We start from the raw sequence: 21,423 nt of genomic DNA, 5'->3' as shown, positions 1-21,423 counted from the left end.
AGAAGCAGCTTACCAGGCATGAGTTGTTAAAACTAATGTGCAGATTGTCCTTGAGCTGCTCTCTACTGTGAGAAACAAAGAAGCAAAAATACCTACGAGATAACAACTTGGAGCAAGGAGGAGGCTGAGGCAGCGTGTGAAACTGCAAGGCTTCTCGCAGAAAACTACAGCTGGCTTTTAGAGAAAGGACCAATTAGAAGTACTATAAACACGCTGGCTTTGCTGCTGATTGTAAGGGTCTGATGCTTGTTAGTAAAATTTGAGTTATAGGCTGCCCGCAGGGGTCATGGACATACCAGCTATCCCCATGCATTGAGCCACGGTATCCCTCACACTAGCCAGGGACGGGCGATCGTTAAATGTGCTCACACTACTTTAAAAGTACAGCTCAACCGTCTTAGGGAGGGGGAGAGCATGGGGCGTAGAAGATATAACGGTCTACTGAGTCTCTCTTGCAGATTGACATGTTTCTCGGAGTGCTCACCGTGATGCAGATCAAGATGGAGTCACTCAACTATTGGCAGGATTGAATAGTGAAGTGGAACACGACCAGCACCTGATCATATCTTCCTGCAATTGGCTCAGCTAGCATATGTGCTGGGCAGACACGTTATGTATCAGCCCGTGCCACAGGACACTGGAGTCATCGACCATAGGGAGGGGGAGATGTGGTAGGCATCCGGAAGATCTCGGGTTGTAACGTGAGAGGTGAAAGGTACAGAAGAGGTGGGCACAGGGTGGAGTGAGAGGAGGTGCTGGTGGTGGCAGGTGTGAGCACATGGTGTAAACAAGGGGTTGAAGTTTGGCAGATGGATGTCACTCATGTGGCAGAGTTTGGAAGACTAAAATATGTGCATGTAACCATAGACACATGGAGCAAATTCGTTTGGGCAACAGCACAGACAGGGGAGAGGGCCATACATGTGGAGTGTCATTTATATAGTTGTTTTGCAATAATGGGAATTCCTCAGAAAATAAAGGCAAACGAGGGGCCAACCTATATAAGTAGAAGCATAGAACAGTTTATGAGGCAGTGGGGAGTTAAACATGTAGCAGGGATTCCCCATTCCCCCACAGGACAGACCATAATAGAAAGAGCTAATGGGACTCTAAAAAGATATCTTGGCAAATATGGGGATGTTAAAGACCCACATATGAAATTGTTAAAGGCCTTATTTGTTATGAACCACCTGTGTGTGTTTGGGGAACAGAAGCTACCACCTGCAATAATACATCATAATCCAAAGGCACAAAAGGAGAGAAAGAAAGAAATATGGGTTAAATATCGTGACCCTAAAACAGGGATATGGCAGCCTCCGGCCAAAGTATTATACTGGGGACGTGGGTATTTGTGTGTTGATTCTCCCACAGGATCCATTTGGGTGCCAGCCAGGTGGACAAGAGCTGTCCTTGAAGCTGCGGAGATCCAACCATCTGACGAAAAAGGACAGGAAGAGATTGAAGAATACATACACCCTCGTCTTGTGGTCATTGGAGGACTGGCTAACAATCAAAAGACTGAAGGTTATATAACAAAAAGACAGTGAATTTAATGAATAATGAGGTGTTTTGTTATAACCATAGCTTTTAGTGTAACTATCATTGCTAACAGCTTGACGCATTTTAATCAGCCTAGAGATAATATTTGGATAACCTTTGCTAATCAAACTGGTCGATCATCTCCTTGTCTTAGTTTGGGAGGGGTTATTAATCCTTTTAAAACATGTTTGATAGGATTGCCCGTGTGGAATCCGGAGGAATTTTGTGGACTAGTAGACAATAACACCTTGTGTAATAGGACGGGGCTGAACACAATTAGCGATGATCACGGGATAGGTCAATGTGAGATAATTAAGTCCCTTAATACCACATTAGCCTCATCCCCTGAGGAAATAGACCTGTTTGGAAGTGCCAAGGCAAGCTTTGGTACTAATGGAACTGGGGGAAATTGGGTAAGTTTTATGTCACAGGATATCCACGACTTTAATAGAAATGGAAAATATTGGGCCACCTTAGACTCTTCTTTAAAGTCAGAAACGGTATTTAAGCAATTGCATTCCAGCTGTAATGGCTCTAGTATTACATCACCGAAGAAATTGCCCACGGGTATATTTTTAATCTGTGGAGAAAGAGTCTGGAGCGGAATACCAGTAAATCCCCCGGGTGGACCCTGTTCTTTGGGGAAACTCTCTTTATCCCACCCTAACTTAACCGCGCTAATGCAGCTTACTGACCATGATAACAGCTCCCACAAAAAACGTAGTTATTATGAGTTTGATTGTACTGATATTGGTCCCCCACGATTTTGGAGTGAACTGAAGCAAGTCATAGTTGCCACCCTTTTGCCAGGAGGAGCAGCCAATACGGCCATGAACTTGGCTAAACAGTTAGGATATGGGACTAAAGATGAGGTAAATAAAACTTCAGAAATGATTGATATGTTAACAGTTGACGTCCAAAGTGTAAATCATGCGGTGTTACAAAATAGAGCTGCCATAGACTTTTATTTATTAGCCCACGGACATGGATGTGAAGGATTTGAGGGCATGTGTTGTATGAACCTGTCGGACCATTCCACCTCGATACATGCCAAACTGAAAGAACTTCAACAGGGATTACATCAGTTGAAACAAGAAGAGGGATTAGGACTTGAAGGATGGTTTAAGGGATGGGGAACAGGCCCTTGGTTGCAAACTGTTATAATGTATGGAATTGGCTTTATGGGTATTGTTTTATTTGTATTGTTTGTGTTTCCCTGTTTCATAAATTGTATTCAACGGACAATAGAAAGAACATTTGAGAGGATGTGGCAGCCTAATATCATTGTCCAAAAAGAAAACGGGGGAGATGTGGGGAGTTTTTGGAGACTTGGCTAGAGAAAAGAGGACATGATAGAATACAGCTGGTTAGGCAGTCAGCATGAAGCGAGAAGATAGTGGACTCCTGCTCAAGGCCGTGAGAGCAAGAGAGCTGTATGATAACAGGATGAGAAAGCAGGAGCTTAGTTTGGGTTAAGCAGCCACACGTATCTGGAGTATGTTGAAACAAGGGCGAGGTTTGCACCTAACTGGGAACCAATGATGAGCTTAGCTTTTGCAATATGTATGAGCCTGATTATTGTATCTATAAAAGAGTTGTATCTTTGCAAATAAAGTTGAGACTTGTTGCACTACAGGGTGGGCTTGTCTCCCCTTGGCTTCAGCAAGTGGCTTCTGCTACATTTTTATCCCACTGTTGCCATGGCCCATTGCCCAGTGCTCTGCACATAGAATCACAGAATCATAGAACAGTAGGGGTTGGAAGGGACCTTTAGAGCTCATCCAGTCCAACCCCCCTGCAGAAGCAGGGTCACCTAGATCAGGTCTCATGGGAACATGTCCAGATTCGTGTTGAAGACCTCCAAGGAAGGAGACTCACTGGAATATTGTGCCCAGTTCTGGGCCCCTCAGTTGCAGAAGGACAGGGAGCTGCTGGAGAGAGTTCAGCACAGGGCCACAGAGATGATGGAGTGGAGCATCTCCCTTGTGATGAAAGGCTGAGGGAGTTGGGGCTCTTCAGCTTAGAGGAGACTGAGAGGTGACCTCATGCATGTTTACAAATCCATAAAGGGTGGGTGTCAGGAGGCTGGAGCCAGGCTGTGCTCAGGGATGGCTCATGAGGTTCCTCTCTGCCCAATGAGATCCCTCAGTTTTAGGGTCTAAATCCTCTTTCTTTTGTGTCTAAACTCCCAGTTTTAGGGTCTAGATCCTTGCTTTTAGGACTAAATCCCCTGTTTTAGGGTCTAAATCCCCATTTTTGGGTCTAAATCCTCAGTTTTAGGGTCTAGATCCTCATTTTACATCCATACCACCTAGTTTTAGGTCTAAATTTATGTTTTGGGGGTCTAAAACCTCGGTTTTAGGGTCTAAATCCCCTTTTTTTGGTGTCTTAACTCCGAGTTTTAGGGTGTGGATCCTCATTTTTAGGACTAAACCCCTTGTTTTAGGGTCTAAATCCTTGTTACTTTGGTCTAAACAACGAATTTTATGTTCTAAATCCTTGTTCTTCATCTAAACCCCGTGTTTTAAGGTATAAATCCTCATTTTTGCGTCTACACCCTCGGTTTTAGTGTCTAAATCCTCATTTTTTAGGCCTAAATTGTAGTTTATAGGGTCTAAACCCCCTGTTTTAGATCTATATCACCCAGTTTTCTATCTAAATCTATGTTTTTGGGGTCTAAACACTCAGTTTTAGGGTCTAAATTCCCTTTTTTTGGTGTCTAAACTCGCAGTTTTAGGGTCTAGATTGTCGTTTTTAAGGACTAAACCCCTGGTTTTTGGTCTAAATCCTTGTTTTTGGGATCTAAACACCCAGTTTTAGGGTCTAAATCTACATTTCAGGATCTGAACCACCAGTTTTGGGGTCTAAACTATTTGCTTTTGAGTGGGAAAGCCCCCAAACGGGACGCAAGGTGCAGTTAACATGGACACAGCTACCCCAAGGATTCAAGAACAGTCTGACTATCTTTGGAAGACAACTGGCAAAAGAACTGGAACTCTGGTCTAATGAAAAGACAGTGACACCAAGACCAGAGCATCTGCTTCTCCAATATGTGGATGATATCCTGATTGCCACAACGGGAAGGTCAGCCTGCATACAGGTAACCACTGAACTTTTAAACTGTTTGGGATAAACAGGTACAAGGTATCAAAAGAAAAAGCTCAAATAGCAGCCAAACAGTGGTATATTTGGGCCTCAACATTTCAAAAGGAGAACGGAGGCTGGGGACAAATGGAAAGGAAGCGATTTGTGCTATTCTGGAACCACACACTGTGCATGAGTTGCGGGCATTTTTGGGAATGACGGGATGGTGCAGGCTCTGGATCATGGATTATGGTCTTATAGCCAAACTATTATATGAAGCCCAAAAATCTGCCCCTTTTACATGGGGCAAAGAACAGCAGGAAGCTTTCCAGAAGCTTGAAATAGCTCTGATGACAGCCCCAGCCTTAGGCTTGCCAGATTGAACCAAAGACTTTCAGTTATTTGTTCGTGAAAACCAGCATTTGTCTCTAGGAGTTCTGACACAGAAACTAGGAAGCTGGAAGAGACCGGTGGGATATTTTTCCAAACAACTGAGCTTGGTGAGCAAGGGTTGGCCTTCTTGCCTGTGAGCAGTAGCTGCAACTGTCACACTGATCCAAGAAGCAAGAAAGATGACCTTGGAAAGGACTGTTACAGTCTGTGTCCCACATATGGTAACCACAGTCTTGGAGAAAAAGGGGGGACATTGGTTATCCCTGAGCTGAATGATGAAATACCAGGTAATTCTCCCTGAGCAGGATGATGTAGTGTTGAAAACAACTCACCTTCTGAATCCTGCAGTGTTTCTGAGCACTTCACAGGAAGAGCAACAACTGGAACACAACTGCGTTGCAACCATTGAACATACATATTCCAGCAGAGAGGACCTGAATCTTGCAACTGCTAATGGCAGTGCAGGAACCGGAACTGGCAATCATCCACTGTAAAGCACATCAGACAGGGAACTCAAAGATAGTAAAACAGCACAACACACAGTCTCACAAATGGCAATCATCCCCACCAGAACAGTAGAGCTTCTTAAGGAGCCACTAAAATACCCAGGGGAGGGTGAGAAATTGGCTGAGTTACTAAATGCAGAGAAAAATTCAGAAGGGTGGTGGACGACAAGTACAGGTCAGGTAGTATTGCCTCCCTTAGTCATGAGAGAGATTTTGCAAACAAAGCATAGGGAGTGTCATTGGGATGCAGAAGCTATGACTCAGCTTCTGAAGTGTAATATCAATACAAATGTTGGAAATGGACAAATGAGTAACGGCAAAATGTGAAATTTGTTTAAAGAACAATCCAATAGTACAAAAAAAAAGGGTAAAGATGGGCAAAATAAAAACTGGAGTGGGACCAGGAGATTATTGGCAAATTGGTTTTATAGAATTACCTAAATGCAATGGATATAAATATGTGTTGGTTGGGGTTGACACCTTTTCAGGATGGTCAGAAGCCTTTCCCTATTTCACCAATCAAGCTAAGGAAACAGTTAAATGGCTCCCGCAAGAAATTATTCCAAGGTCTGGAGTTCCATTTGGAATATCTTCAGGCAGAGGACCACATTTCGTGGCCAATGTGGTACAAGAGATAAGCAAAGTCCTAGGAATTTCCTGGGATTTACATGCCCCTTGGAGACAGCAATCAAGTGGAAAAGTGGAAAGAATGAATCAGACCCTAAAAAGACAAATTAGAAAAATTTGTCAGGAGGCTAAATTGAAATGGCCTCAGGCACTTCCACTGGCATTGCTGCAAAAAAAAAAAGAGCGAAACCTTGGAGTGGAATGTCAGTAAGTATGTATGGAAAACCCTATGAGGTTCCTGAACCAAATCCAAACATGCATGTGATGGGAAAACAAGATGTGTGTAACTATTTACTTCCTCTTGGAAAAATCCTGAACAGGCTCTGAAGTGCAGTAGTGTGGAACTGACCTCTGACTTTGGAAAAATCCAGTACACAACATCCTGCCTGGAGATTGTCTACATAAAGACCTGGAACGAAGAACCTCTGCAAGAAAGGTGGAAGGGACCATCCCAGGTGTTGCTGACCACCTTCACTGCAATCAATAATGCCGAATCAGATGCCTGGATCCACTACACTCGAGTGAAGAAGACACCATCAGGCCCATGGAAGTGGGAGAGTTGTAGGAGATCTTGAGATATTGAAGTTAACTCTGAAACATAACGAAGTTTTTGGTTTTGTTGGTTTTTCAGTCTATGGTGGTGGAAACACGGATCAAAATTGGATGGTCAAATGGATTCGTATTGAATATTCAGGCCCAGACTCCAGTCCAAACAGAAATAGGCTCGGAACAGGTAATGCCAATACCAGGAAATCAGATAAGACATGAACACACCCTGGATAGATAACGTTTTTGAGAGACTGGGCCTGGACCTAAAATCTTGGATAAAGTCACTGATTTAAACACTTCTGCTATTGATTATAATGTTTCTGGCAATCTATTTGGCATATTGTTGCATCAAAAGAGAAATAATACACAGAACACATGAAGTAATAGAATCTTGACAGCATTGTCAAGAGACAATGATCAGTTCAAAGGTGATCCACCACCATATGACAATCATGGTTTTGTTCTGAAGACAACAGAAATACAAGAGTGAAAGTATTGGAATGTGATGATCACTACTTTCAAAGGGCGGCAGGGAGCTGCTGGAGAGAGCTCAGCACAGGGCCACAGAGATGATGGAGTGGAGCATCTCCCTTGTGATGAAAGGCTGAGGGAGCTGGGGCTCTGCAGCTTAGAGGAGACTGAGAGGTGACCTCATGCATGTTTACAAATCCATAAAGGGTGGGTGTCAGGAGGCTGGAGCCAGGCTGTGCTCAGGGGTGGCTGGTGATAGGACAAGGCACAAAGGAGACAAGCTTAAAAAAAAGATTCCAAAGAAACAAAAGGAGGCATTTCTTCCCTGTTGAGGTGAGGGAGCCCTGGAAGGGGCTGCCCAGAGGGGCTGTGGAGTCTCCTTCTCTGGAGACATTCAAACGCTGCTGGACGAGTTCCAGTGTGACCTACTCTAGGGGGTCCTGCTCTGGCAGGGGGGATGCACTGGATGAGCTTTTGAGGTCTCTTCCAACCTTTAAGATCCTGTAATTCTGTGGTTATGTGTCAAAAGCCTCGCTGAAGTCAAGGGAGATGACATTCAAGTGCTCTCCCCTCATCTTGCCAGCCAGTCATGCCATCATAGAAGGCTCTCAGGTAGGTTAAGCAGGATTTCCCCTTGGTGAATCTGTGTTGAGTCTCCCTCACAACCATCTTCTCTTTTCCAGGAATGGAATCTGCTAACCACACTCTTGATGCCCCCAGGATGCCATTGGCTTCTTGCCCACGAGGGCACGTTGCTGGCTCGTGGTTTATCATCACCCAGCACTCCCAGGTCTGTCTCCAGCAGGTCGCTCCCAGCCTGGCCTGGTGCAGGGGTTCTTCCTTCCCAGCTGCAGGACTCTTCTTGCCTGTGTTGAACCTTAGGAGGTTGCTCTCTGCCCAACTCCCTGAGCAGGTCATGATCTTACTGAAAGAAAGGAATAAAATAAAACCCTTCATATAAAAAAATGCCCATTCTTATGAAGTGCACTTAGAGATCTTCCTACTGAACTGCCCAGTGAAATGGCTTCACTTACCTGCAGGAGTTTTGAAGGCTTCAAGACAATGATGCAAAGAGAAGTAGCCAATTAGTGCTTTCAGTACTTTAATGAGCACCACAGCATATGTGGGGCTGAGTCCTTGAGTCTCTGAGGATCAAGGAGACTTGAAGAAGGTGCTCAAGAAATCCCAGCAATGAGCAAAACTCACTCAAGTACCTTGAAGCATGAATGGGTCCCTCTGAGGGCTGTTACTGACAAAGCCTCCCCAGGGACTCGTTAGGACAAGGAACTGCAGGGAGCCAAGGCCCTGTGCAGGTGGCTCTGATGCTGAGAAAAGCCCGGGTTGGTTTGCTAAAGCAGAAAGGCCAAGGCCTGACCCCCAGGCCCTGGGAGGGCAGGTCCTGTCCCTCATGCACGGCTCAGGGTCGTTCCTGGGGCCAGAGGGGTGTGAGGGTGACCAATGCCAAATGCCCCAAAAAGGTGTAAATTCTCCCAGCGTCCCCAAGCAGGAGTGGAGACGAAACCAAACCCAAATCAAGTTTCTCCTGATTGGCCTCAGGAGCCAGAGAACCTGCCATAGCCAAAAGGAACAAAGGCCTTGGTTGCTTTGGCTCTTTCAGCCCCGCTTGTCCTGTCTAACGATGAGACAAGGAAATGTTGGCCTTTAACCTGTCTCTGAGGGGAGATACGCTGCTGCTGGAAAGAAGAGTCTCTCAGCAGCTGAGGAAGGGAACATCAGGGATGGTGTCAGCCTGTTTCAAAGTTGGAGCCCCAGGAACGCTTGGAGGGGGCTCAGATGGGACAGAAGGAAGGGGAGGGAAGGGGGAGAGAGTTTAAAATCATCTCCTGGCAGGGAACTGTCCTGCTGTCAAGAGAGTGCTGTGCAGTGCAGGGCTGCTCCCAGCTCCAAATCACCCCCAGGACATGGCTGAGGGCACTTCTCAAGGGGAAGCTCAAGGCAGGGACATCTATAAAGAAACATAGCTCTCCTGAGTCTGTGCTTTCTGTTTTCTACTCCTGAGGAATTTTCAATGGCACATGGAAAATTAGCTCTCAGAGACTGAAGAAGACACTGAGACTTCTGACTTGTAACATGCAGTGATCTTTATGCCTGCCAGGAACCTCCTGGAGAGCCTTCAGCCTCTGCTCTGCCTATGGACAGCAGCAGCATCACCTGTGCTGGACCCATCTGGGTTCCTCTGAGCTGCCCTTTCCCGCTGCACACAGGAGCTTGTGCCCAGGCAGTACCCTGCCAACAGGCAGCTTTCTCTAGGGCCCAGGTGAGTGCACAGAGGGGAGGATGGGCTCTGGGAGTGTTGGCAGGGAAAGATGTGGGACAGGGAAACACATGACTGGAGGAACAGCTCCAGGGAGCAGAGAGATGGTCAAGGAATGAGAGGAAACTAAACCCAGAAACACGGTGGGAGAGAGAAATCAGGAAGCTCCATCCACTCTTGTCTCTCCCCTGTCTGTGTGATTGTTGCCCTGCTCTTGCTGTCAGGCTCTCTGGGACTGGGAGGTTCGTCTTCCACCCCCAGCTCCCAGAGTCACCCACGGAGCTTGTGTCTCCTCCTGTGCAACTGTGTCCATGGGAACAAGTGTCCCAGCTTTGGTCTAATCGGTGGGGCTGTGGGCACTGAAGCCTGTGGGGCTGGAGAACCATTGGGGTTTCCCTTAATCAGAACCTATTGTTAGAGACCTGGCCATTGCCTCCAGGTGTCCTTCCAAGCTGTGAGCTGTCCTCCAAGGTAAGAGAGCTCTTGTCTCTCTCTTATCTCAATGCTCTCAGCAGGGGCTGGGGCTGTCTCACAGCCCTTGCTCTGTTCTCCCCGAGGGCAGCAGAAATGCTGAGTGTTTCTGACATCCAAGAATGCTCCATTTGGTTAAGGGGAGAAGATATGGGAAAAACCCCCCGCAACTCTTCTGTCACCTTTACCTTCTGTGTTTGCTGTGGTTCCATGGCACAAAGTGGCAGAGCAGGACCAGTCCCTGCCCCTACCCACTGCTGCAGAGCAGGGCCGACTTCTCAAGAGCCCCCGGGCAGATCCTGGCTCTTCATGGCACATACAGCCACAGCAGCCAGGGCTGCAGCCACAGAGCTGATGGAAGGGCTCCTACAAAAAGGAAAGGGTGTCTGTGTGTAGCAGGGAGATGGGATCTGGGAAATGGCTCTGACTTTGCACAGAGAAGTCTCCCCAGGCTGTCACTGTCTTTTCCTTTATCAGCACTGTCTGATGCTCAGAGGCAGCAGATGTCCAACAGCAGCTGCAGCAGCCAGTTCCTGCTCCTGCCCTTTGCAGACAGGTGGGAGCTGCAGCTCCTGCACTTTGGGCTCTTCCTGGGCATCTCCCTGGCTGCCCTCCTGGCCAACGGCCTCGGCATCAGCGCCGTAGCCTGTGACCACCGCCTCCACACCCCCATGTACTTCTTCCTCCTCAACCTCGCCCTCCTTGACCTTGGTTCTATCTCCACCACTGTCCCCAAAGTCATGGCCAATTCCCTCTGGGGACACAGGAACATTTCCTACTTGGGCTGTGCTGTACAGCTCTTTCTTGTTATCTTCTTCCTTGGTACAGAATGTGCTCTTCTCACCATCATGTCCTACGACTGCTACGTTGCCATCTGCAAACCCCTGCGCTACGGGACCCTCCTGGGCAGCAGAGTTTGTGCCCACATGGCAGCAGCTGCCTGGGGCTCTGGGTTTCTCTATTCTCTCCTGCACACAGCCAATACATTTTCGCTGCCCCTCTGCCGGGGCAATGCTGTGGGACAGTTCTTCTGTGAAATCCCACAGATCCTCAAGCTCTCCTGCTCACACACCTACCTCAGGGAGGCTGGGCTTCTTGTGCTTAGTGTCTGTTTAGTACTTGTGTGTTTTATGTTCATTGTGGTGCCGTATGTGCAGATCTTCAGGGCTGTGCTGAGGATCCCCTCTGAGCAGGGACGGCACAAAGCCTTTTCCACAGGCATCCCTCACCTGGCTGTGGTATCCCTGTTTCTCGGCACAGGCATGTCTGCCTACCTGAAGACTCCAACCATCTCCTGTCCATCCCTGGACCTGCTGGTGGCAGTTCTGTATTCGGTGGTGCCTCCAGCAGTGAACCCCCTCATCCGTTGCCCGAGGAACCAGGAGATCAAGAATGTCTTGCAGAAAGTGTGTGAACACCTCAGATTAATAAGGTTCCCACGATCCCACTAAGGCTCCCGCTGCATCTCAGGAGAAGCCAGGAACAACTTTTCTTCATCTGTGTAATGATTTTTTGTTATGTTCAAACACCTACTTAAAGGTCTTTTCCAGCTTGTAGGATGCTGTGGTGCTATCATTTTTACTTTAGTTTTCTTTTATGCCTGGAACATTGCTATTTTTGCCCTCCTCCCTTCTTCTGGCTGGATGTCACGTCCGTGCAGATCCAGGCTGTCTGTAGAGATGCACTCACTCACACACGCAGCAGCGCGTGGCGTGTGCCGGCTGCTGTCCCTTCCCCTCGGCTCTGCAGCGAGCAGCAGCCCCAGCGTGCAGGAGGGCTCTGCAGCCAGTGCCCGGCTGCCCCACGCAGCAGCAGCCCCGCTCAGCCTTGGGGCTGCCCCTGGCTGCCTCGCTGCCCGCTCTGTCTCTGCCGCTGCCATTTGCGGTTGTGGCTGCTGCTTCCCTGGAGACACAGCCAAGGGCAGCGGCAGAACGAGGCCTTCCCAGGGCTGCTCTCCCCTCCTTCCATACTCTTCTGTTCTGCCCTTGCCTTTGGGCTGCCACTGGGGTCCTGTGTCACTGGGGACAATCCTGGTGTCTCTGCAGTTGCACCCCTGGGGCTGTGGGCAGGAGGCAGCTCTGTGAACTGTCACCGAGGAGCTTCACAGAATCCCAGAATGGGGGAGTTTGGAAGGGACTGCTAGAGATCGTCCAGTGCAACCCTCCTGCTAAAGCATCTGGTCCTCACTCAGGAGCATAGATACACATCCAGGCGGGTTAGGAAACCTCCTGAGAAGGGAATTCCACACCCTCCCTGGGCAGCCTGGGCCACAGCTCCCTCATCCTTATGGTAATGAGGTTTTTACTTCTTTTTAAGTGGAACTTTTTGTATTCTGTCATTTGTCCATTACCCCTTGTCCTGATGCTGAACACTCCAGAAAAGAGTGTCGTTCCCCCCCCCCCCCGTCCCCCCCATCCTCCCCGTCCCCCCCCGTCCTCTTGACACCCACTCTTTAAATACTCGAAAGTGTTAGTGAGATCCCCCCTCAGTCTCCTCTTTTCCAGACTAAACAGCCCCAGGTCCCGCAGCCTTTCCTCAGAACAAAGATGCTCCAGTCCCCTGAGCATCTTGGTGGCCCTGCACTGGCGTCTCTCTGGCAGTTCTCTGTCCCTCCAGGTGGGGAGCCCAGAACTGGACACAGGATTTCAGATGAGGCCTCACCAGGGCAGAGCAGAGGAGGAGAAGAACCTCCCTCGACCTGCTGCCCACACTCTTCCTGATGCCCCCAGGATGCCATTGGATTCTTGCCCACGAGGGCACGTTGCTGGCTCATGGTCAATTTATTACCAACCAGCACTCCCAGGTACTTCTCCTGGAGCTGCTCTTCAGCAGTTCAACCCCCAGCCTGTCCTGGTGCAGGGGGTTGTTCCCTCCCAGCTGCAAGACTCTGCACTTCTCCTTGTTGAACCTCAGGAGGTTCCTCTCTGCCCAACTCTCCAGCCGGTCGAGATCCCGCTGAATGGCAGCACAGCCTCTGGGGAATCAGCCAGTGCTTCCAGTTTGGTGCCAGCAGGGAACTTGCTGAGAGTTTGTCGTGGTTTGGCCCAGCTAGCACAACAGCACCACGACAGTTTCTCGCTCGATGCCCCCATTCACCCCCACCCTCGTTAAGATGGCGGAGGACCCAGTGAAATGGGAGTAAAAAGATAAGCAAGATTGTTGTGGATTGAGACAAGGGCAGGGAGGGCTCACTGCCAATTATGGTTCTGGGCAAAACAGACTCTAGTACTCGACTTAGAGAGGAAAGTAGGAAAGTTTATTCTACAAGAAAAGAAACAGAACAGAATAAAAGCAAAAAGGGAGTAGGATGATGAGAAAATTACAACCAGCACTTTAAGATCTCCCTCCCCCATCCCTCCTTTCTTCCCGGGCCCAGCTCACTGCTCCCGATATCTCTACCTCCTCCCCCCACAACAGCTCAGGGGGGCAGGGAGTGGGGGATGTGGTCAGTCTCTCACAGATGGGCTTTGCCGCTTCTGTCTTCTCAGATGAGGATGACTCCTGGCATTCTTCCCCTGCTCCAACACGGGGTTCCTCCCCCGGAACACAGTCCTTAACAAACTTCTCTGGTGTGGGTTGTTCCCAGCAGCTGCGGCTTCTGCCGATACAGGTTCCCTCACACGGGACACAGTCCTTGGTGAATATCTCTGACGTGGATTCTTCACCGCGGTTGCAGTTTCTGCAGTTGCAAGGTCCCTCTCTCGGGACAAGGCCTCTTCTGGGCCTAAGTTTAATGAGCTGCTTTGTCGTGGGTTCCTCCCCACAGTTGCAGCTGTGGATATTGGGTCCCTTCCTCGGGACAAGGCCTCCTCCGGCCATAGTGATAAAGGGCCCCTCCTTCGGGACAAGGCCTCCTCCGGCCAAAATCACTGTCCCTGGCTCAGGGCCTTTAATGAAGTGAATCGCTGACCCTGGTCCGGGGTCAGCTTTAGCAAAATGAGTCTCTGCCCCTGATGCGGGCTCATTATCAAAATGAGTCTGTACCACTGATGCGGGGTCTTTAAAGGAATGAAAATAAATCTCAGCTTCACCAGTTCTCTCCATAGAATGCAGGGGAGTCTCTGCTCCAGCACACCTCCTCCTCTCTTTCATCACTGACCTTGGAGTCCGCATGGTTGTTTCTCTCACCGTTCCTACTCCTTGCACCACCACCAGCCAGAAGAAGAGAAGAAGGGGCAGAAGAAGGAAAGAAGATGGAGGAAGACACCTCCCCTTCCGGCTTCTTCTTAAAAAGTGATCGTGGAGGCGTCTAATTGGCTCAGCCCCAGAAGTGAGCCTTTTCTGAGCTGGGGAGAGTTGTGAGCAACTTCTTGCAGGAGCCATCTTTGCAGCCCCTTCCCTCATACCAGAAAAGGCTGTCATGTCAAACCATGACAGAGTTCCTCTGTCCCCTCATCCAGGGGGTTGGTGAAGATGTTGAACCAGACTGGCCCCAGAACCCATCCCTGTGGAGCTCCACTGGCCACAGGCCTCCAACCTGACTCTGTGCCGTTGATCAGCACCCTCTGGGCTCTGTCATTCAGCAGCTCTCCATCCACCTCACCTCCACTCATCCCAGCCACACTGCCTGATCTTTCTGATGAGGATGTTGTGGGAGACAGTGTCAGAAGCCTTGCTGAAGTCAAGGTAGATGACATCTGCTGCTCTCCTCTCATCAAGCCAGTCGGTTATGCACTCATAGAAGGCATCAGGTTGGGCAAACAAGATTTCCCCTGGTGAATCCATGTTGACTCCCCTTTTCCTTCCTATGTTCAGTGACAACATTCAGGATGAGTTGTTCCATCACCTTTCCAGGGATGGAGGTGAGGCTGACCGGCCTAGAGTTTCCTGTGTCATCTTTCTTGCCTTGTCTGAAGATTGGTGATGGGTGAAATTGCAATTCAACACTCAACAGCCAATGTAACTATCAAGCAGATATTCTTTATTGCAGTGCTGGGCACACAGGGTATTGCTCTGCCAACTGTGTGCACCGTTCAAGACAAAACTTTCTACATTAATACTGACTAGGGACACATATTCATTACACTTCACTAGCTCCATCCATTCTCTGACCTCAGTCTGCCCAGGTTACACCTCCGTCACGCCTCCTTTCCCTGGTCCTTTGGCTTCCTGGTGTTTTTCCAAACCACAAGACAGGCTTGAGCAGTTGCTTATTGTCATGGTTTAGGCCCATGAGGGAACAAAGACCACGATTAGCCTGGAGTACCGAAGAGGCTGAGAATTGCTCAAGGGCAGGGAGAGCTTAATTGCTGCTTAAGGTTCAGGACAAAGCAGACCAGGCCACTCGGTTTGGGGAAGAAAACAGAGAATAATTTAATGCAACATCAACTAAAACATACCCCCAAAAACCCAAAACATAACCAAAATAAAACATCACAGAGTAATACATCAATGAAGAGTCCAACCAGCCTTTTGAAGAACACCTTCTTGCCACCCCTCCCCTCTTCCCGGGCTCAGAGCCCTGATCCCGGGGTTTTTACCTTGTCCCCCCGTGAACGGATCGGGGGGGCAGGCAGTGGGGGTTTCAGTTAGTCTGTTCCCAATAGCTTCTGCCGTTTGTCCCTCCTCAGGACGAGTGAACTCCACACCAGTCCTCCCTGCGAGTCCGTGGGGTAACTCACACGCATGGCAGCCCTGCACGGGCTGCTCCGATGCCCACTGACTCCAAAGGCTGCAGCTCGTCTCTGCCTCTCGTGTGGGGCTGCTCTGCGGCGTGCAGGCTCTCCAGCACGGCCTGGGCCATGGCCCCTCCCCGCACAGTCCCTCGCCCCTCCTGCAGGTGGGATTCTTCTGTCTATAACCGATGAGTTCTTAGGGATCAAGGCATTCTCATTGGTGTATTCTGAAAGCAAAGTCAGCACAGAAAAAGCTGTCAGTCAGTTTGTGAGCAAGTGCCTGAATGTGGAGTGTCAGAGCCCTTCAGAGAACCCGCCACAGACAGGACAGCCCCATGGTACATCTAACATCGTGCACTTCTCATCTCAACACACGAGCTGCAGGCTGCAAGACATCTTGAGGTCTGGGAATCAAACACAAGCAGCAAAACCTTCATTTGTCCCACAAGATGAGCCCCAAAGAGCAGGGCCCTGAGGCAACAAACTCAAAAGCCTCACACATCCACATGTGGCAAGAGCAACTGACTGCAATCCCACTTAGAGGGATGCACCCTAAACCAGACCTGCCATAGAACAGACTCTTGTCATACAAACAGCTATTGAGGGGAATTGGACTGGACTGGAACTATGAGCTCATTTCACACATACCAAAGCACTGCTGTTGCACAGGAAAGGTCCCTCAGAACAGGAGATTACTGTCTTGTGCTTTACAGCCTGAAGAAGGAAAACCCAGAACAAGCAGGTGGCTTGCTGAGGACAACAGACCACATTACAAGGATCACAAGTGCATCTTGAGGACAACAGTTGGTAATGCATCTGTGACACCTCTGTCTCTGAGAGGAAAAGAATGTATTTGAAATGCTTAGGGGAAGCTCTCCAGAAACTCATTCCCACCATGGGTCAAACCCCTGCTCCTGAAGCCCTGCATTTAATTCTAATGGTTTACACACACTGACTAAACACCCAGGAGCAGGAAAAGTAAAGAAAATAGCGTCCCTGTTTTAAATTCACCTTCATACAACAAGCTGAGAGAAGACATGCCAGGGGATTTAGATGCACTAGACAGAAAACAACAAGGCTGCTGCTGACTTTGAGCTGCATGTCATGAAGGCATTGAGCTAGATCTTTGCCAGGCCAGGCATGTTTCACCAATGGGGCTCTCCCAGGACAAACACCCTCTTTGTAGAGAAATGGAGAGAAGAGGCAATCACAAAAGGACAGGTGGAGATTGCCAAAACACAAACTGTAACCCAAAAGTACCTCAGACAACCACTCAGTCACGGTTTTGCCTGGCAAATGATTTGGAATAATTCTCCACACAGTGCTCTGTATTACACCTTGGCAGTTCAGACTTGGCTCTGCAGATGAATAACCAGCCTGGCTAAGAGCTCCAGCTGCACTGTGCCTCACCACTACTACCTTGTCAAGCCTGGATGTTGGCTCACACACACAGGAACTGGACTGACCCCAAAACCACAACCTGGACCCTGCAGCACCGATGAGCCAAGTGAGTTCAGGTGGAAGCACATTTCTGAGCCATGCTCCTTTCTCCAAGACTACACGTCCCAGTCAGAGACAAACTCAAACAGGCTGCACAAGCATCCCAAGTCCATCCTATGAATACATCAGGCACTTCTGACTTGGCTGAATCTTACCTCCTTGTTTTAATTGTGGTAACTCACCTCTCCTTTCCTGAGCCATAAAAAAGGGCCAGAATGGCTGCTACAGTGAGTAGAAGCTACTGATTTGTTGTGAAGTTGGAAATGTAATTATGGATGATAATATGAAAAAAACCACCTAAGATTTTCTGCACAAGCTCAATGGAACACAAACAAAACACTTCAAACAGAGCTGACTGAAATTCCCCAAGGTTAGGAAGAGAAGCAGCACTGCAAATGTCATGTCAAAAAGACGTGAATAGCGATCATGAGAAAAAGATGCAACAAGGAACAAGAGGAAAGTTGTAAAGATCACTTATGAAAATAAACTCCTGATGCCTCTTATGGTCGTGTTTACAAGGGCATATGTCCCCCAAATCACTTCCCCAAATGCACAGCTGGATTCCACACCCCACACAGGAGAGTCACTGGGCTGCTGGGATCAGTCACAGACGTGACTGAGGGAAACAAAGGCATCCAAAAGAAGGGATTTGACCAAGGGAACCAAACACAGACAAAAACATCCCCTGTGTTGCTTTCACCAGCAAATAAAAATCATATTCTCTTTCTCTAGCGTGGTGGAAACAGCAGCTCAGCAGTGGGTTCCAGCTGCACCTCAGGGCAGCAGTCAGCACAGGTTTAACTGCAAATGTCTGCTGAAATCCCAACAGCTGCCTCTGCAAGGTCACATCAATCCCAGAGATACAACAACAACAACCCCCAGCCAACACTACACTGTGTTTTTCACTCCTGAAGGACATCAGGTTGGCACCACAGCCAGGGTCCCTACCTGGGTGTGTGAACTTGCCCGTCTGCAGCCAGCAAGGCAGAGCTTTTGTCCCCTCCTACCCCACGGCGGCTGCCAAAGCAGCGGCACAGCCAGGACGGCGAGCTCCTGGCCGGGCTGTGCCTGCGAAACCTCTGGCCCAGCACCTGTGGGGAGAAGGGAGATGGAGTGAAAGCCCTGCCAGAGTGAGCAGCACCACACACTGCTGCTGTCAGACTGAGATGCTGGGGCGGCTGCGGGGGCTCTGGCAGCTGGGGCACCCGGGGCCTGTGCCCGGGGCCTTGTCTCCATCTCCTGCCCCTCCCCAGCTCTTGGGTCACCAAGGGGCTGCCCCAGCCAGGCCCAGCTCCAGCCTGGAGCTCCCATCACCAGCCCCAGGTGGGCAGCAGGCAGGAGACACCCCCAGAGCTGCCCAAGGGCCTGGCTGGCCCCAGCCCTCACCTCAGCCAGGCCACAGCTGCAGCACAGCCTGTGCCTCACAGCACCAACACGGCTGTGGGCAGCTGAGGGGGCAGCGACAGCTCCCAGAGCGCCCAGCAATGAACAGGGACGGCTGGCAGCCCCTGCCCAGGGCTACAGCTCCCACATGGCCCAGGAGCCAACATGGCTGGCCGGTAGCCAGTGCCCCAGGGCTACAGCTCCCACGTGCCCCGGGGCCTCCTTCCTGCTGCCTGACCCTGCAGGGACACCAGCCCCTGGCCAGGCCCCCCTGACCCTGCAGCCCCATGGCTGCCTCCCCAGGGCTGCACAGGCCCAGCCCCAGGAGGAGCCAAAGGAGGAGGAGGAGGAAAACACGGGGCAGGAGCAGGGCAGAGGGACAGAGCAGGAAAGGGATGGAGCTTAAGGAGACAGCAAGTGCAGGAGGAAAAAGAGCAACAAGCAGCAGCAGAGAGGGACAGAGAGAGGACTGGAAGGGCAGAAAGGAGGATGGGGGGATACACAGACACAGGCAGGGAGAGGGACAGGGGGCAGAGAGACAGAAAAGGCACCAGGAGAGTGGAGTGACAGAGAAATGGGACAGGGATTAGGACAGAAGGGAAAAAAGAAAGGAGAGAGAAAGGCAGGGGAGGGGAGGGGAGGGGAGGGAAAGCATCCAGAGAGAGCGAGGAACAGAGGGATGTGGATCAGCAGAAGGAGGCGCAGGAGGGCGGAACATCGATGGGCTGAGAGAGTCAGAGGAAGAGCTAAAAGGGAGTGAGGAGCAGGATGGAGGCCTGGAGAGAAGAGACAAGTTCCACCAGCTGAGCAAGAGAGACAGGCAGGAAAGTGGGGACAGGCTGTGGGGGAGAGAGGGAAAATAAGGCCAGGAATCACAACATGGTGATAGAAAAAGGCAAAGGGCAGGGAGCAGGAGAGGAGAAAGGAAAAATAGCAACAGGGTGTGGGACAGACAGGGAGGGGTTAGAAAATACAGACAAGGAGTCCTACAGAGGAAGAGAAAGAAAAAACAGTGATGGGCTGAAGACAGAGAGGAAGGAAGTAACAGATGAGAGCAGGGAGCCAGACGAGCTCATGGGGAGAGACCAAAGCTAGCAATTATGGACAACTGCTCTCATTCCCTGAGCACTGCCCAGGAACTGCATTAGCAGGAGCCTCCAGAAGTGTGCCTGCAGCAGGCCTGTCCTGGGCCCAGCCCTGCACCCTGAGAGTGCTGCCGACCAGCACCTTGTCCAGTGGCCAGCCCTGGGGAAGGGAAATCACCCAGCTGTTTCTTTGGGCTTTTTTGTGATGGTTTTGCTTTCAGAAAGCAACTGTTTCAGCTCTAAATAGCACCTGCAAGGAAAAGGGAAGCAGGCTTCCCACGTGGGACACCTTTAATGCCTGCACCTGGTACCAGACTTGAGAGCTTTCCCATTCACAGGCCCCAGATCCCTGTCCTCTGTTGCTATTTCATACCAGCAGGTGTGGGCTTAGACGAGGAGTTGAGTGATGAATGGGGAGAGAATGGCAAGCCAAGGGCTGAAAGTGTTTAATAGTGCCAGGAGCCACTTGTGTGTTGTGCAGACGCCTGTGAATAGGAGCCCTTTGCAATCAGCCTGGGAAGGGCTGAGGGAGCGAGCCTTATGGGGGCCAGTCAGTTGTGTTTGGGCTGTAAATGGTGGGAAATTCAGTGCTCCCCAGGAACGGCAGCACCAGGCAGCTCAGAAACCCCACCCTGCCTGCCAAAGGCTGACAGCAGCTTCATGCTGGGCAATCTTTCCTCTTCTCAGGCCTCAGTGCTGCTCCCTCCCAGGAGAGACTCGGGGCTTCAGGCTCAGCCCCACAGCAGGAGAGTGCCAGGGCTGCAAAGCTGCACAGCAGAACAGGGAATCGGGCTCTGCCTTTGCTTTCCAGGCTGTCTCCTCAACACAGCCCTTGAGGCAGATGCTGTGCCTCAATCACATGTCACACCCAGCCACTTGAGCAGTACTGTGCCTGTTTCTTCTCCAGCAAGTGGAGGACAGGAGGGACAATAGAATATGTCAGAGCAAGCTCCTAGAGACAACATGTGGAGATTGAGAACTAAATGTTCTTTCAAGCTGGGGCAAATACTTTTAATGGTACCACAAGAAGGAGCCGTGTTTGAACTTTGAAACAATGCCGGGGAAAAGTGTTTCTGTGACAGAACAAAATATAATGATATAGAATAGAAACAGAAAATCAAACGTGACAAGATGCTTCTCTGATGGCAGCAGGTCCCACACTGATGGAGAGCTGCAGGTCAGGCTGTGGGCTTCTCTCTTCTCTTCTCTTCTCTTCTCTTCTCTTCTCTTCTCTTCTCTTCTCTTCTCTTCTCTTCTCTTCTCTTCTCTTCTCTTCTCTTCTCTTCTCTTCTCTTCTCTTCTCTTCTCTTCTCTTCTCTTCTCTTCTCTTCTTCTCCTCTCTTCTCCTCTCTTCTCCTCTCCTCTCCTCTCCTCTCCTCTCCTCTCCTCTCCTCTCCTCTCCTCTCCTCTCCTCTCCTCTCCTCTCCTCTCCTCTCCTCTCCTCTCCTCTCCTCTCCTCTCCTCTCCTCTCCTCTCCTCTCTCCTCTTCTGACTTCTGTCTTTTTTCTTCTTCTCTCTTCCCTCTTCTCTCTTCTCTCTTCCCTCTTCTCCTCTCTTTTCTTCTGTCTTCTCTCTTCCCTCTTCTCTCTTCTTTCTTCTCTCTTCCCTCTTCTTCTCTCCTCTCTCTTCCCTCTTCTCTCTTCTCTCTTCTCTCTTCCCTCTTCTCTCCTGCCCACAGCCCCTTGCAGTGCCAGGGACAGCTCACCCTCTCCCCGCCAAGCCCAGCACACAGGGTGACACCCACTCAGTGCCTGTGCCGTGGAGCCTTTGCTGCCCAGCTGCTGACAGGGGCCTCCTTTGGCTTCCTGCTGCGGGACAGGGCGCGCGCCTGGCGCTTGGCCAGCGCCCAGCTCGTGTACTTGCACCTGCCAGAGCCGCATTTGCAGCTGAAGGATTTGCCTTTGACGGCCCAGAAATCCTCCTTG

The 21,423-nt window shown here is 50.1% G+C and overlaps 1 protein-coding gene across 1 annotated transcript; it reads left to right on the top strand.

The window, feature by feature from the left end:
* Positions 1 to 10,418: 10,418 nt before the first annotated feature.
* Positions 10,419 to 14,533, top strand: LOC133626224 (olfactory receptor 14C36-like; the record flags this gene model as incomplete). The annotated part of the gene is made up of 2 exons (XM_062003753.1): positions 10,419 to 11,325; positions 14,517 to 14,533. Coding segments are annotated over exons 1-2 (924 nt in total), but the record flags the coding sequence as incomplete, so codon positions are not given.
* Positions 14,534 to 21,423: the final 6,890 nt, after the last annotated feature.

The sequence above is a fragment of the Colius striatus genome, chromosome 10 (assembly GCF_028858725.1).
Source record: "Colius striatus isolate bColStr4 chromosome 10, bColStr4.1.hap1, whole genome shotgun sequence".
Classification (NCBI taxonomy): domain Eukaryota; kingdom Metazoa; phylum Chordata; class Aves; order Coliiformes; family Coliidae; genus Colius; species Colius striatus.
This window is presented reverse-complemented; position numbering and strand designations above follow the sequence as displayed.